The sequence below is a fragment of the Taurulus bubalis genome (assembly GCF_910589615.1).
Source record: "Taurulus bubalis genome assembly, chromosome: 9".
Classification (NCBI taxonomy): Eukaryota; Metazoa; Chordata; class Actinopteri; order Perciformes; family Cottidae; genus Taurulus; species Taurulus bubalis.
In genome coordinates, this window is record NC_136597.1 from 3,107,478 (window position 1) to 3,124,977 (window position 17,500).

Sequence of the window (17,500 nt, forward strand, 5' to 3'; positions counted from 1 at the left end):
CAGAAGGCTTTACAATCTGTACACATGATACGACATCCCTGAACGGCTGTATCACCCTTTTTATTCTCACTCTATACTGACTGTGTCCTGGAACAAGGACCTGGCTGATAAATGGGAGGTTGAATCTCTTGTCAACTGTGTGGTGACATTTTTTTTTTCTGAATGTTGGAAAGACCAAAGAGTTGGTCATTGATTTCAGAAGGAAGAAGGAAGAGGTCTCTGCTGTGATAATTGCATGTCAGCAGATAGAAATTGCCCGGTCATATAAATATCCTGGGGTCCATCTGGACAGTAAATTAAACTGGAAAAAGAACACAAATGCTGTTTTTAAAAAGGCTCAGTCAAGACTTTTCTTTTTGAGGAAGCTTAGATCCTCTTTTTCTCTCCATGCTCTGCACTCATGCTGCCTTTTATGCAAATATATCCATACTTCTATAGACGAAGATGTATTTCCCTTTATGTCCAAATGCTAATTTTGTGCAACGCTTCCATACTTTATGGTCATTTAGCGTCTCTTTGTAGTTGTTTTGCCCCTTTGTGATAATATTGTGTCTCTCCGTAGTTGTTGATGCATCATAGCATATGCATCATAATGCAAGCAAACGCATCATCAAACGCATAGTGCACTTTATACACTGACTATTTGTGCCTTATTTTTATTTATTTTTTACCTTAAGTTTATTGTAATTCTGTGTGTTAGGAGGACCCAGCAAAATAAGCTTTTCATTGTACAGAGTAACTGTCTGTTGTCTGTGCATATGACAATAAAGATATCTTGAAAAAAGCAAAGGCATCATAACGACGTAAACGTACCATAATAATCGCATTATGCTGAATGCATCATAAACAAAGAAAGCTCATCATTTATGTTCAACGTAAACTCATCATAATGAACATTACCGCATCATAATGAACGTAAACTCATCATAATGTAAACTCATCATATTGAACATTACCGCATCATAATGAACATAAACTCATCATAGTGAACATTAACACATCATAATGAACTTAAACTCATCATAATGAACATTAACGCATCATAATGAACATAAACTCATCATAATGAACATTAACGCATCATAATGAACTTAAACTCATCATAATGAACATTAACGCATCATAATGAACATAAACTCATCATAGTGAACAATAACACATCATAATGAACTTAAACTCATCATAATGAACATTAACGCATCATAATGAACATAAACTCATCATAGTGAACAATAACACATCATAATGAACTTAAACTCATCATAATGAACATAAACTCATCATAGTGAACATTAACACATCATAATGAACATAAACTCATCATAGTGAACATTAACACATCATAATGAACTTAAACTCATCATAATGAACATTAACGCATTATAATGAACATAAACTCATCATAGTGAACAATAACACATCATAATGAACTTAAACTCATCATAATGAACATAAACTCATCATAGTGAACATTAACACATCATAATGAACTTAAACTCATCATAATGAACATTAACGCATCATAATGAACAAACTCATCATAATGAACATTAACGCATTATAATGAACGTAAACTCATCATAATGAACATTACCGCATAATGAACATTAACGCATCATAATGAACGTAAACTCATAATGAACGTAAACTCATCCTAAAGAACGTAAACTCATCATAATAAACGTAAACTCATAATGAACGTAAACTCATAATGAACGTAAACTCATCCTAAAGAACGTAAACTCATCATAATAAACGTAAACTCATCTTAACGATCGTCAACAAATCATAGTGAAACAGAACGCTTCATAATAAACATAAATGTATAAGCATAAACCCATCACATGTCATTATTAATGTATACCTGACCAATTGAAAAACCTGTGAAACATCACGTGTGTTTATGTCCTCAAACCCAGCAGAAGAGGAGCGTCGGACTCAACAGTTCATTTATAAAATGCCGACCTGCAGCCGCAGCAGGACAACACAGATCCCTCATGGCAGCGCTGCTCGCATTACATAGGAGGGTGCAGCTGCTTTCACTTGTGTTTCTCAGTTGCGTGAACTCGTGTGTGTGATCATTTGATCTCGGCTGACTTCACTAGACTTGTAGCATGTTGGCATGACGATAAAGGACCAGATCTCCACTCTGACACCTCCGCTCACCACAAACAGCTCTGTAACCCCATCCTCTCTGCTCTGCTCTCATGCAAATGGCTGGGCTGAGTTACACATGCAAATCTCTGATGTAATCTTCCCACACGGTGGACGTGACTCCATGAAGAAGGGTTTTGCTCCTTTTTATATTTGTGTATGGAAATTATTTTATCATTTTATTCCCAGAAATGTGAATATATTTGGACCTTATTATTTGCTCTTCATTGCTCTTATTCCTCCCCGGCTGGATGAAAGGCTGTTGTGTATCAACTGCATATATTTTATGGATGGTCAACCTTTATCCCTTAATGAATCAAACTATATATAGTTCTTAATGCAGGAGTCTAATTTATTGTTATTGGCCAACAATATCACAGCATAAATGTACCGAAGATGTAAAACAGACCAATGCACATTGTGTGTATATTTGCAATTTATTTGTTTTCACATTTTCCTCATACCATTTTCTTGCCCTCATGCTGCTTTAATGCACACATTTCATAGTTGCAGGGGCGAAGTGTCAATTTTTGTCAATGCTTACATACATTCAGTTTGCTTTACTTTAATTCCGCGGTATTTGCCGTTCCGGGGACTTTATTCTTGGAGGATCTTTTTCAAAACCTTTCCCAACCCTTTGAGATGTCAGACCCTCAGTTAGAAAGGATCCAGCAGCAAGACACAGAAGCCTGGATTAGAGGACATTGGGTCTACTTTTCTTTCTCTGCCAATCCTCATCCAGTTATTTCTTTAAATGTTTTAATTTCATGACAGCAGTGGTGGAATGTAACAAAGTACATTTACAGTACTGTACAAAAGTACAGTTTTCAGGTAACTTTGCATAAATATTTCCTTGTTAACTGTATTTCAGAGGGATTGATTGCACTTCATTTACTTACTACTTGATGAAACTACCCAATTGGTAAAATGAGAACATGAATCCATTAAATCCATTAGTCCTAATATTCCAATAATATAACGATATAACTCCCCGGGGAAGACCAAGGACACTCTGGAGGGATTATATCTCCCGGCTGGCCTTGGAACGCCTCGGGGTCCCCCAGAATGAGCTAGAAAGTGTTGCGGGTGAGAGAGAAGCCTGGGTCGGCCTGATGGACCTGCTGCCACCGCGACCCGACCCCGGATAAGCGGCTGATAATGGATGGATGGATGGATAACTCCAAATGACCATTTTCAAGCATAACATGCATGGGTGGGTTATGAGACACAGGACCAACCAACCAGGAGCAATACACAAAGACTTTACAGTTGTTTAGACACGTTTTTGTTTTCTCTCTCTTTGTGGTCATTTTTTTTGGTCTCTTTGTAGTTGTTTGTTGTTGTTGTGTCTCTTTGTGTTCATTTCGTGTTTCTCCATATTTGTTAATGCATCACAGCATACGTATCATAATGCAAGCAAATGCATCATAAAAAGAGCAAAGCATCGTAATGAACGTGAACACATCATAATAAATATCTTTACAGTTCATGACTCTTTGATTGACATATCGCAGGTGAAGGGAAGTGGAGCCCCTGACACTTGGGCCTGTATAGGCCTGTTTAATAATCAATCCATGATAATATGAACTTTTGATAAGTTTAGCACAGCATGCTGACACAACCTTTGCACTTGACTAATGCTGCGTTCACACCAAACACGTTGTGAATTTGACACGCAAGAGTAGATTACATGCAAAGTCAATACACAGACGCGATAGGTTGCGAAAAAGCAAATTTAAAATGTTCCAACTCTGGCGAAAAATTTGCGTGGGACTGAGTTGCTAAAGCCAATTAGCGTTGAGAAGCTCCGCCCGTCATCACCGCCGTTCTGCCTTTCCTGAATCAAACTGCTGCTGGTCCAGAAGTAGCGCTGCTAGCGGCTTCATTCAGACGCTGTTGTGGGACTATGGATAATATTATGAACCCAGACACCATGGAGTTTGATGTTACGACGTTTGTGGGACTTCCACGACAAGTATAAAGCAGAACTAGTGGTTATTTCATTTGTGGATGGCGGAAACGGTAACTGTTTTTACGGAGATAAGCCACGCTCCCTTTCAGGCGCGAGTAACATTCGCAACGCGTTTGGTGTGAACGCAGCTTAAGACTTTTCCTGTAATAGAGTCTATAATTTTGTACTTACTTTTGTACTTGTTACTGAACTGTAGGATCTGAGTACTAACACTAAGAGTAAAAACACATGTTCCTCCATCTTTGTATTTCCTTCTCACTTATCTTTGTGTGTTAATTTAGAGCCTTTCATGTTGTTTCATGTCCATGCGATCACTTTTAGTGCGCGGGCCCTTCTGGTCCCTTTAACGGACGAGCAGGAGTCCTCGCACCGCACTTTGACAACCACCTGTCAGCTCAAGACACATGTCGATGGACTGCGTTTAAGATGGCGCAGCTTTCTCTGCCTCCTCAAGCTGCACTCGGCGTGTGAGCCCACATCCACGAGAGGGGCTGCCTGGAGCCGGTGAGCCTCCATCTCTAACGGCTCTCACGCGACTCAGACGCCCTCGCGCTCGGTGCCACTCGCGCGCTCTAGTTTGCATAGATACCGTCCTGACTTCCGGTCCGTTTTCTTTTTTACAACTCGTCGGCTATGCCTGTAATGCAAGTTAACTTTTACTTCCTTGTACACACAGATAGAGGAACTGACCGTTTTGCGGGTGGCCTGGTTTTTTTTGTTTTTTTGTCAACACTCTACATCCTCTCCAAGCCTCATTTCATGACTTTCAAAATCATGATCAGATAGCAAACGAGCGCCGACGTTTGTAGAAGCAGAACGGAACCGAATTGTAAGGTAACTCTTCCATTAAGTTTTAAAGTGTTGTATTTGTATGTCAGTGCGCTCCGCGTTGAACTGCCTGCGGGTGTGAGTGACTGCTTCAGTTCACGAGAGGGGGAAATCCTCTTTTTTTCCGGCAGCAGCATCGGTGGCTCTCACCACGGTGTCGGTCCTGTGCACCGCCTGTCTGCCTGCCTGTCTGTCGGCTTCCTGCCTTCACCGTCACTTAGATATATTTATTATATGTCTTGATTGTCATGATGGTCTTGATGGTTTTGATGGTCTTGATGGTTTTGATGGTCTTGATGGCCCTAATGGCGAACAGGCTGCTGGACTATGACGCGGCCTCTCTGGAGGGGATCCCTTTGAACACTTAGTTAAACACATTATTGTGTATGTTTTGTCTTTGTTGTGACTACATATGTATCGCTTTCCCTTTTTTTTTTTAACGACTTGAAACATCATGTGTTGACATTATTGCATAACACCTTTACATGTATTCTCTACAAGGTTGTAGCATATTTATTAGAAATGTACATTTACAGTTGCATGATCAAATAAATGGTGTGAACGATACAGCAAAAGAAGGCCTACCCAGGAGAGCCCAAGAGAAGGACAAAGCCACAACTTTGATTGCAGTTGATTACAAATGATTGTATTATTTAAATGTTTTTTTTAATGGTGATTCCCCTCTGAACAAAGGCTTGTTAAGCCATGGAGACCTCCTCCTATCAGGGCCGTGCAGAACTCTGTTCGCTTCATATTTGATAAAAACATCTTCGTTGTGTATTGTACGTTCAGTTCAAATCCTATTTTTACCCCAGAAGTGTTTTGTTGGTGAATTATACCGAGATGTGTGTCCGTACATATTAAAATAAAACAGGTGGATAGACGATGAGGGGGTTTTGACACGAGTCTGGAAGTTCCTTAATGTTTTCAAGTAGTTGACGATCAACGATAGGCTGAACATTGGAGTCACAGTATGATGGAGCAGTGCAAACTGCTTGCAGCTTTCTGGAGAATCGATCATGCAAACAACTTCACACTGCGCTTCCTTGGGTCTTCAGCCATACACGGTCAAAAGCGACAGTGAAAGTAAAATGTTAGCGTTAGGTTAAGGTGGGCCACATGGGCCTCCTTGTGATTTAATTGCCGATACCAACATGCCCAGTAAGATAAATAGTACAAAGTAAAGCAAGACGGTAAAATCGTGATCAGAAACAATGGTTGATACATGAAGGTAATTTTCAAAATGAGCATATTAGTCGCTTTCTTTGACATAAGAAAAAGTAGAGCATGGCTCAGAGGTATTTTGCTGTCGGTTATTAGTGCTATAAGTTACAGTGTACAGCCGTACAGTGGGGAAATACAGTCTAATCATGGTCAGACTGGTAAAACACACTCTGCTTCGATTCTGCTTCCAGTTGGCTTTCCGGGAGGTGGGATTGGTTGTTAGCTTATCCAGCATCCAGCAGCAAAAGTGAACTGCAGTCAATGAGACACGGCCTGTAAAGCCCCAGTGCTGACGACACGCTTAGTCTACTTTATTTATATTGAATGTGTCCAAATTGCCTCAAATTCAACAAAGCACTCCATGGGCTCCACTGTGAAACACCCACCACGTGTGAAGTAGAATATCTCACCCCAGGTTAACAACGTTAGTGTTTGCACTGTTAGCTCTTTCTGCACTGTTACCTTTGTTTCCACTGTTAGCTATGTCTGCACTGTTACCTTTGTTTCCACTCTTAGCTCTGTCTGCACTGTTACCTTTGATTCCACTGTTAGCTCTGTCTGCACTGTTACCTTTGTTTCCACTCTTAGCTCTGTCTGCACTGTTACCTTTGATTCCACTGTTAGCTATGTCTGCACTGTTACCTTTGTTTCCACTCTTAGCTCTGTCTGCACTGTTACCTTTGATTCCACTGTTAGCTCTGTCTGCACTGTTACCTTTGTTTCCACTGTTAGCTCTGTCTGCACTGTTAGCTCTGTCTACACTGTTACCTTTGTTTCCACTGTTAGCTATGTCTGCACTGTTACCTTTGATTCCACTGTTAGCTCTGTCTGCACTGTTACCTTTGATTTCACTGTTAGATCTGTCTGCACTGTTACCTTTGTCTGCACTGTTACCTTTATTTCCACTGTTAGCTCTGTCTGCACTGTTACCTTTGTTTCCACTGTTAGTTCTGTCTGCACTGTTACCTTTGTTTGCACTGTTAGCTCTGTCTGCACTGTTACCTGTGTTTGCACCGTTAGCGTATCTTATGTATATTAATATATTCAACCTGGAATGAACTCACAAAACTTACTTTCAACTTTTATCCTAATGCCGTGTTCACACCAAAACAGTTGCGAAATATTCGCGCGTCCAGATTACATGTTAAGTCAATGCACAGCTGCGTTAAAGCGAATTTTTCGCCGAGCGTCGCGATAGAAGCGAAACGGCGTCGCAACGCCGCTTTTTCGCTGTTTCGCTGGCGTTCAAATATTTCAACTCCAGCGAATAATTCGCATGACGCGGAGTTGCGAAAGCCAATCAGCGTTGAGAAGCTCCGCTCGTCACCGCCGTCCGGTCGTCTATGTTGCATCAGCAAAATGGAGGACCAACTTATAGTTGCCGTCTGCGGTCACCCGGTGCTTTACAACACAAACTTTTTACTCCTTCCATGGTCGAGTAACGGAAATGAAGAAGGAGATTTTCGCGGCGAAAAGGGACTGAAGCCCCGCCCCCTTTCCCCAGCGATGGTTGCGAAAAACTAAAAAACACCAGCGGCGCGATAGAAGCGAAAAAGCGTTGCGAATTTTCGCAACTGTTTTGGTGTGAACACGGCATAAGGCTCATAAAAAGAAACCGGCGTTGCAGTCAGTGTACTGTTGTGAAACTAACTTTGGTTTAGCCCACAACATATAAGCCACACTATTGTCACTTGTAACTACGTATCATCCATTCCTCTGGCCTCTCACTCTGGTTTATTTCAACCTATGAGACTTGTTCTGCTTCTTGTCAGACTTGTTTATTGTCTTATCCAATTCATGCAGTTCTGACCTGGGGATTGTGCCATATTACAATTTTGTGAAAAAAAACAACAAAAAAACATCATTAAATGTTCTCTTATTCAGCTTTAAAGAGTTTGTAGGTATTTATGTGTGTACATATGCACTCCCTCAGTATCTATGGGTGTTCCGGTGTGTATGAGGAATAACGCAGCGACAGAGCAACATCCTCATTTCATATTAACACAGGCTTTCCTGAAGCGGGCGTGCTTGTGAGTGTGTGACGCGAACACGCCAGGCTGTATTGACACAGTATTTGTGTTATGCATTGCTGCAGCATCAGTATGAGGAAACTGTGTTAGTCTGAACAAGGCTGCAATGGTTCCAATAGGGACCGTCCCTTCACAGGTTAAGGTTTCAGCAGAGAACGGTTGTGTGATAATGTCGATTAATCATTAACGTCCCTTCAAAAACAATAAAGATCACTTTTCAATTTTTACAATTCAGGTTTTGTTTAATTTATTTTTTTTAATAATATATTTAATTTCTCATATATAATAGTGTGTAGATGAACAGGGAATTTATATTCATACATATGAGCTTTCACATTTATTAATATTAAGTAATGAATTCCTCTGCATCTTTTTTATAAGAATTAGGCTTTTTCTTTTATGAATTCTTTCTGGACCATAAGTGTAAACCTATTTTTTAAATCTCTTTTTATATATAAAGAATGGGGTCGATTCATGTGCATGAGTTCATGGCTTTATTGGTTCTGTCTTGTCTTTAATAACACATCATTTCTCACACAGTGTAGAAAAATACTAGAAAACTCTCCGCAGTATATTTCTGTTGATAATTCAGGTCAGATTTAATCTCCCTGTGGCACCGTTTGGTTTTTATACATTTGCTAATTTGCAAGTTAAACATTAGGAATTGTGACGATAGCAGGCCGACTTTCAACACTATCAAAGTATGCACCCACACTCCTTCTGATTCGTCTTGCATTCATCACTGCGCCATTGCTCAAAATCAGGAAGCAACATTGTGTTGTAGGTATGAAACAAATGATTGACACACGCGGTTTTATTCAAACAAAGACGAGAGGCTGACAGCGATGAAGTGAACTGAGGCAGAAAGAGACCACGTTCGCACAATAAGATTTGTATCTGAGCTCCAACATTTGCATGTGATATGTTAATACTGCTGTCGTACGTGAGGGAAAGTGGGGGACAATTCTGAGGAGCCACAGGCTGCAGAGGGACAGGAGATCAGGGGCCCAGAACCCATATGGCCCTGGTGAGGTGTTAGTTACGTCTTTAATTGTTATTTTTAAAAGGGTTTACTCGTTGAAAGGATGCTAATCAGCCGGTGCAAATATATATTTATATTTCTGTATATTCTGTAGCTTTTGTTTCTGATTGGAGGCAGAAAGCGTCTTAATGGAAGATGCTTTTTGAGGTGCATTATGGGTAAATGTAGGATATTTGTGTGTTTGATCTCGAGCCACACATTGAAATGGTTTTCTTCAATACTATATAACTCATGCTTTCAACAGTCCTTGAAAAAAACTCTTTCTTCCAAGAAGGGGTTTTCAGATGAAACTGGCTCTTAATGGAATATTTAATGGGACACCCTTGAAAAAAACCTTGCTTTAGAAAAAAAGGTTACCGAGCCCTTATTTCTGAGAGTGCATGAATACAAGTTAAACTGAGAGAATCCCCTTCTGAAATAATCAGTAAGAGAGAAAACACATAAAGTACCACTCTGCTGGAGTTGTCTCTGGAGGAGAACACCTACAGAATCCAGCTTGCAGAGGACACTACAACAATGAAGTCCCTCACATGAGTGTCATCAATTAGTTTCCCCCATCATCGAAGCCTTTTACGCCCTGAACGAGTGTGTCCCTGTCTCTCTCCTGTCCTGTCTCAGGAGATGGCTTGTTCGGGGCAGCAGGGCGAGATGACGGAGTACAAGAAGATGCTGATCAAGCGGGACATGGAGACGGGCGTGGTGATGACGGTGTTCCGGCAGAAGGCGGAGCGGCTCACCGTGCAGGTGATCACGGAGACCCGGCAGGTGGCCTGGACGCGCACCGCAGACAAAACTGATGGCGTCTGTGAGTATATTAACGATGGAAAATCATCATCTTCTTGGTTTATGGAGCATTTTTTCAGAATGTAGTAACAATATCTCTTCACCATTGAGAGGAGATACTACAGGCCAAAATATAGTTTTTTTTCATACTGGTCAATTTTTTGTTGAAGGAAAAGATCCAAAATACACATTTAGGTGTATATTTTACTACTCCTTATTTGTGTCTGTAGATCTCTCCTACATTCACCAATAGTAGTAGTTGGCCTCTAATAATGCCATAAAGCAATGTTTGTTTACGAGTGGGCCCCAGTTTTCTTTCTATCGCAAACACTCATGCTTTTATATGAAAAGGTAAGCTGTTCCAGATATTAAGGGCGGCCGCAGAGGCTCTGCCGCCTCTGTTTTTGTGTCTAATGCCGCGTTCACACCAAAGGAGTTGTGAATTTTCACAACGCTTTTTCGCCTGAGTTTTCTCGCTCGACTTTATGTGGTTAATTCACTTTTTCGCCTTTTCACAACCGTTTGCTGGGGAAAAGGGGCGGGGCTTATTTCTGTGTCTGTGAACAGTTTCTATTTCCGCCATTCACCATTGAAATAACCACTAGTTCTGCTTTATACTTGTTGAGGAAGTCCCACACACGTCGGAACATCAAATGCCCCCGTGTCTGGGTTCATAACATTATCCGTAGTCGCACACAGCTCCGACTCCTCCAGGACGAGTGTCTGAATGAAGCCGCTTCCAGCGCTCCTTCAGCGGACCAGCAGTTTGATTCAGTGACGTCGGTGATGCCATGCGGAGCTTCTCAACGCCGCGTCGAGCGAATTGTTAGCTGGAGTTGAAATATTTCAACGCCAGCGAAAAGGCGGAAAAGCGGATTTGCGAATTTGCGAATATTCGCTATGCTCTAACTGGAGTACGAAGGCGGGAGGCTTCTGCTAGGTGGCGCCAGTGTACAGGATGGAAAATGCTTCAGAATCAGACAATTTCCGAAGCGAGTTAAACACAGATGCTTAAGAATGGACACCCTTCAATTTTATTTATTGATTTTGTATTATTTACATTTCATATTCACTAACATTCATGCCCACTGAATGAATCCTATCTACGGAAAGTGTAGTTTGCATGCTATTACACAGCTGCACCTGCTGATGGTTACTTTGCCTTGGGGGTCGTTAGCACATTCTATATGCTAACGTGTGTGACACGTTGTCGTTGTTTTTAGGTGGGTACGCTGTTAAAACTTGGTCAATAAATGATTAAAAATGAAAATAGTTTATTTGATGAACAACTTGAGTAAAACTCAGGACAGCTGGTTTCAATGACAAATACAGTAAACGCTGTTATTCTTCATTCTAATGACCGACTCGTTTTAGCACGCTAGTTTGTAGCCTAGCTTGCGGTGTCAGCGAATGTTAGCCGGTGGCCTTTTTGGTTTTGAATTGTACTTGAGCTCTGATACCTTTTGTTGGTATTTTCTCTGCCTTATAAATGTGTGAAGTGTCACGTTTTGAACTACATTTTGAGTTAATTGAGAGTTTTCAGTAGAATATAATATCATTACAGACATTTGTAATACATTCATAAAAAGATTGCTTTGATTTTGGTTACGTTACATATAAACCAGGTAACACATGTAGAATGATAGCTGTTGAATGAAGCACATTTCTAATGCAGACTGTGACCCTGGGGAGCAGAGGGAAATTATTGCATTCTAAAAACGCCTTAAAAACAAACTTTCTGCAATCCTTTAAAACATTTAAAAACAGGTAAAATCGTTTTCGGTGCTCTCAGACTCTCGACAGGATGTGACGTTCGTCCCCAGCAGAGATGACGATTTACGGCGGAATTGTATCTGTGCTGTGTTTCAGTGGACCTGTTTGAGATCAGAGAGGTTCGTCCAGGGAGGAACTCCAAGGACTTTGAGCGCTTTAAAGATGGGAAGGACAAACACGATGAAAACACCTGCTTCACAATCTTCTACGGCTCCCTGTTTGTTCTCAACACCCTCAGTCTGGGAGGTGAGATCCTTGTTTACTCGTTCAAATTACTTTTGATCAAAAGTGGATTTCTGTGGTCTGCTGTCGTGTCCGGTTTCAAACCAAAAGTCAACGTTGAGTTATTTTAACTTACAATACATTAACCGACTTGATATACTTAAAGGGACAGTGTGCACGTTTTAGTGGCATTGAGTGGTTTGTGGTAGTTTTCAACCAACTAAATACCTAAATGTCAATAAAATAAATAACATTCATGATGTATGTAAAGTTGATAAAGTGTTCGTTCTTCCTGTCTTCTGTCCACCTGGCTGCTTTGTCTCAACCAGCGGAGAAGCTTACTACAAAAAGCTTTCGGCCGATCGTTCGTGCTTAGCTTGTGTGAACATGCCGACTGAATTAGGTTTCACTTTCTTTTTACATGTACACAGATATATCGGCTTTTGGCATTTCTCTGCTCACGCTTCGTCCATGCGTGTGTGTGTGTGTGTGTGTGTGTAGTTGGAGTAGCTCAACCCAGAGTAGAGCTGCAGTGTGATAATAAATTACGTCAAAACACTAAAAGGTACTAATAAAAAACACCAGTGACGTTGAGGCTTGGCAATACTACGATCTTTAATTATTTATCACCGGGGCCTGTTAAATACAGAGTTTTGAAACGCATCCCTACTTTCAGATAACTAAAACAGCTCCCTGTGGTGATTTAAATGGCTTTTTCTTAGCTAAAGAAAACATAACAATTCTTAGTTTCCGGCAATAATACACTGATTAAAACATAGTTATGAATATTACATCCAATATCTGCCAATAAACCCAACTAAATATTACACACTGTCCCTTTAACTTACATCATGTACGTAATTCTAGGTTAACTTGTGTACAATGACAAACATATTTATTTGAACCGTTAGCTCTTATTCCCAATAAGTCCTCACCTGTTGGGAATAAGAGCTCCCCTGGTTATAGCCCATAACTCTGAAGCTGACACATAAGGGTTTGCGAGATGTTTTGGTAATCAGGTTTGGTAAAATTGACATCACGATCTATGTTGGCTTCTTGTAATTAGAAAGACACTTTTTAAATAATGTAAGATTGAACAGCCAGAAGATGTCAAATAGTGTAATCACAAAAGAATGAGAATTCTTCATGATTTTACCCAACTAGAGTGTGTTAGTACACTCTTTACTATTATATATTTGATTAGGATTATGTTAAAATATTAATTAATTATTTTTTTGCAATATTGATCTAGACAAATGCTTAAAACATCTGTTTTCTAAATAATCTTTGACAAATTATGTAAAAATGGTTGACCCCCAACCCCTACTGCTACTCCGTTAGCTCTGTAGCTATGACTTAGCTGCAGGGCTCTCAAGTTTTTAAGACAGGTAAGAGTGACATATCCTCTCCCCCCTTCTTTTTTTTGATTGGCTGATGAGTGGCACCTCGCTGCAGAACTCCAGGGGATTCGGGGGAGACGTGCTTGATTCCTCCATGGTGAGGGCAGCGCGACCAGGTCATGTTTGCGCTCTGCGGCACATTAAATAGCCTAGAGTTTTTTTTCAGCGTGAGAAATACGATGTGTGGCGGGAGGGCGTGACTTAAGACCGAAATGCGTGACAGTCACGCTCAATGCGTGACACTTGAGAGCCCTGTAGCTGTCATAGCAACCATGGAGCCCACACTGTCACGAACTGCACTCCCTGAAGAAATATTATCTAATTTTTGGAAAAAGGGATTTCACAGAGAAGCAAACAGAAGGGTCTACACACTCTGCGCTAACAAGCTCTGCTAAAGGAGTGACTCAAAGATGCCAGATACAGCTCAAAAGCATCCCCTGCTTTATGGTCTGTTTGACTGATTGAAGAAGACTTGAAACAAGAGATTGAGACATAAACTCATGTTTACAATGTTTACTGAGGGAATAACTCAAGAGAGAAGTCATTTTCTCATAGACTTCTATACAACCAGACTTATTTTTGCAACCACAGGAGTCACCCCCTGATGGCCGGTAGAAAGAATGCAAGTTTTATGAGAACCGGAGGTTGCCGCCTGTTTTTGACGCAGAAATGTAACATTTTAGAAACGTATATCTCCTCCCAACCTCGCTGGGTAACGAGTGTCATTGTTACACAACGTTTAACCACGGCTAGCTCCAAATCTATTTTACCGCTCCTCCTCCACCGCTGCCGTCTCCTCCCCCTCCCACCCTCGCTCACTCGTTGAGCCGGACAGGAGGGGCTAATTTTGAATGCTTGTGTTTCACATTTTATGTTTAGCCCACCTTTTGCTGGGTGGCGACCAACTCTTCTCCTGTGAACAATAGGAGCTCAAAGGCCCAAGTATTTCCTAAACAGCGGATCAGATTGTGTTTTAAAAGCAGAACCACTGCTCATCGCCCTACGGTGGAAAATGTCTCCGTAGGACAGTAATAATTTCTGTTTTGCTCATTTTCCAGCCGATTCTGTTGAGGAGGCACAGAAATGGCTGAGAGGACTAGAGTTGCTGAGGGAGGAGACCCTGAAAGCACCGACTCCGGTTCTTATCGAGAGGTAGACTAACACACACTCGCGTAGACTAACACACACACCCGTAGACTAACACACACTCGCGTAGACTAACACACACACACGCACCGCCATCGATGATGAGGACTCATCCAATAATTGATCCCTTCGTGTTCCTTTTCTTCCAGTTGGCTAAGGAAGCAGATGTATTCTGTCAATCAGACCAAAACACACAGGTACTACTGTACATGCATGCTACAAATCAATATTGTGTCTTATGACTGGTATGATCTGAAAGAATTCTCAACGGTAAAAAGTGTGTTTTCTAAACTAATCAAACCCATGTATGCGTCCTATCTGCTGAAAAGTTAAAGCGGATTTTTTCTCAATATTTTACACCCAATAACACATATTGAATGTATGTTCATGATCATGGGGCTCGGTTTCTGTGTCCTTCCCAGTATCTCCATGAAGGAGCTCAAGGCTCTGCTGGCTTCCATCAACTACAAGCCAACCAGCTCTCGTTTCCTCAAAGACAAATTCCTGGTACCTTTGACTTCTCCTCTTCACGCCATGTCCTCGTCCACCAGAGGACTGATCAAGTCTATTCTAGAATAATCAATATTCCAGATGTCTTTCTCAGCCAGGGCTTGGTCTTTTGTTCTGCTTTTACAGGAAGTGGGAGCAAAGAAAGACCGCCTGGACTTTGCGCAGTTTCATAAATTGTACAACCTTATAATGTTTGAACAGAACAAGGTGAGTCTGAATTGAATCATATTGGAGTGAATATATACTGTATATATTGTTGCACAGCATTTTCATTCATATTATATTTTAAACTCAGATCCTGGATGAGTTCAAAAAGGAATCATGTGCTTTTATTTTGGGGTGAGCTCCTTTTTTTTTTGCCTTCATCTTTGCGAAACACACACAGTGATGTAAATGAAACGCTTGTAAAGATGGTGTGTATTCTGTCAGCATGACCGTGTGTTTGCTCTTCTTCATCAAACAGTAACACAGATAAACCAGATGCCTCAGGAGTTCTGCTCCATGACTTCCAACGATTCCTCGTCTACCAGCAAAAGGTAAAAGAAGGAAATTGTTTGTACCAAACCTGTAGACCTGAGAAAGCCAATAGGAACATCCCCCTTCTGAAATCACCTGTGATTGGCCTAAAGCCTGAAAACAAAGCCAAGAGGGGGCGCAGAATTCTAGATTTGTCTCAAAAGCACTTAAATTACAATATACTCAAAGGTTTTTATGGAAATTCATCAATTCATCAATTTATCGCCTACCCTAGCTGCAATCCCCCAAAAATAAGAAATTAGCAAGTAAAGCAGCTTTAAAACTAGGGTCAAGATAAAAAGGGTGGATTTGGGACTGTTGCACATACTGCGACCAATAAGACACATTTCTGTTTAATCGAAGAAAATGATTTGACATTTGTTTTTTGACATCAGCACGATAGTCCTTTAGGAGTAGCATACCAAAGTCAGTTGGCTTTATAGGAAGCATAAAAAGGAAATGAGATGCCATGGGGGTGAATAATAGTGCCGGGTTCATAGGAATAATAAAACTGTAGTGCTCTTGGTTGTATTCATGTTCTCATAATAATGCTTGGTGTATTCATGTTCTCATAGTAATGCTTGGGTTTATTCATGTTCTCATAGTAATGCTTGGGTTTATTCATGTTCTCATCGTAATGCTTGGGTTTATTCATGTTCTCATAGTAATGCTTGGGTTTATTCATGTTCTCATAGTAATGCTTGGGTTTATTCATGTTCTCATAGTAATGCTTGGGTTTATTCATGTTCTCATAGTAATGCTTGGGTTTATTCATGTTCTCATAGTAATGCTTGGGTGTATTCATGTTCTCATAGTAGAACCGGTTCCTGTTATTAGTCACAGCGAAGGAAACTGACCTTTCATGATTTCAAAGGACGGACATAATTTAATTTATGGCCTAAATAAAAGTATGTGTAAACAGAAAAGGAATTTGACCAAGCTAGGAAAATAATGGTAGAGAATAGAACACACTATAACGTACACAAGCAGGGACAAATTAGGTGTATGAATAAAAAGCACCAATGATTAATTAATGAATCAAACATTAATACAACATTATCCAGGCTGATCTCTGTGAGTATATCTCTCTTTAATTTTATCTCTACATCCCTCAGGAATCCTGGGCCAGTGACCTGAACCAAGTCAGAGAACTGATGACCACCTTCATCGATGACACCATGAGGAAAACCAATGACCCCGAGTTCACCGTCAGCGAGGTATTCTGCTTTGTGCCTTCAAGTATTGTGTGTAACAGAGAGGGTCAGCACAGATGCAACCGTGATTAGGCCTTTACATTACGGCCATTTAAGACTATGTTTATGCCTTTGGTGTAGTGGTAATATAACAGCATAATAATGCCAGTATGACCCCTCAAAGAGAAATGCACTTTATTCAGAATATCTAGACATTGGAATGTGAACCAAATATTAGAATGTTCAAAATATTAAAACAATCCCGTTATTCTAATCTCCGTCCATATATGGTATAATTACTTAATAATTTAAGATTATCAGGGTCATGTGGTACAATAACTTGATAATTTAAAATGATAGAGGTCATGTCCATATATGGTACAATAAGTTGAGAATGCACTTAAAATTCGACAGTTTGGCCAAGAAAAATAATGCTGAAAACTGTGTTGTTGTTGTTGTTGTTGTTGTTGTTGTTGTTGTTGTCATTCCTTAAACGAATCACACAAATAATGATGCGTTAACTCTTAAGTCTGAAGCCTTTCTCCTCCTCTAGTTCCTCAGTTACCTCTTTTCCAAGGAGAACTCTGTGTGGGATGAGAAGTTCTCAGCGATCAGCAAACTGGACATGAACAACCCTCTGTCCCATTACTGGATCAGCTCGTCGCACAACACGTCAGTAGATCACACGCGTGCACCACGTCAGTAGA

The 17,500-nt window shown here is 40.6% G+C and overlaps 1 protein-coding gene across 1 annotated transcript in view; it reads left to right on the forward strand.

Moving 5' to 3' along the window:
- Nucleotides 1-9,871: 9,871 nt before the first annotated feature.
- plcg2 (phospholipase C, gamma 2) overlaps nt 9,872-17,500 on the forward strand; it is a gene marked incomplete at its 5' end in the record, with an annotated part of 23,593 nt that continues 15,964 nt past the window's right edge. Inside the window, 10 exons of the mRNA XM_079223986.1 lie at nt 9,872-10,055; nt 11,903-12,052; nt 14,487-14,580; nt 14,724-14,771; nt 14,997-15,081; nt 15,211-15,291; nt 15,380-15,423; nt 15,548-15,620; nt 16,716-16,817; nt 17,347-17,465. Coding sequence (XP_079080112.1) covers nt 9,872-10,055; nt 11,903-12,052; nt 14,487-14,580; nt 14,724-14,771; nt 14,997-15,081; nt 15,211-15,291; nt 15,380-15,423; nt 15,548-15,620; nt 16,716-16,817; nt 17,347-17,465 — 980 coding nt within the window. The remainder of the gene's footprint in view (nt 10,056-11,902; nt 12,053-14,486; nt 14,581-14,723; nt 14,772-14,996; nt 15,082-15,210; nt 15,292-15,379; nt 15,424-15,547; nt 15,621-16,715; nt 16,818-17,346; nt 17,466-17,500) is intronic.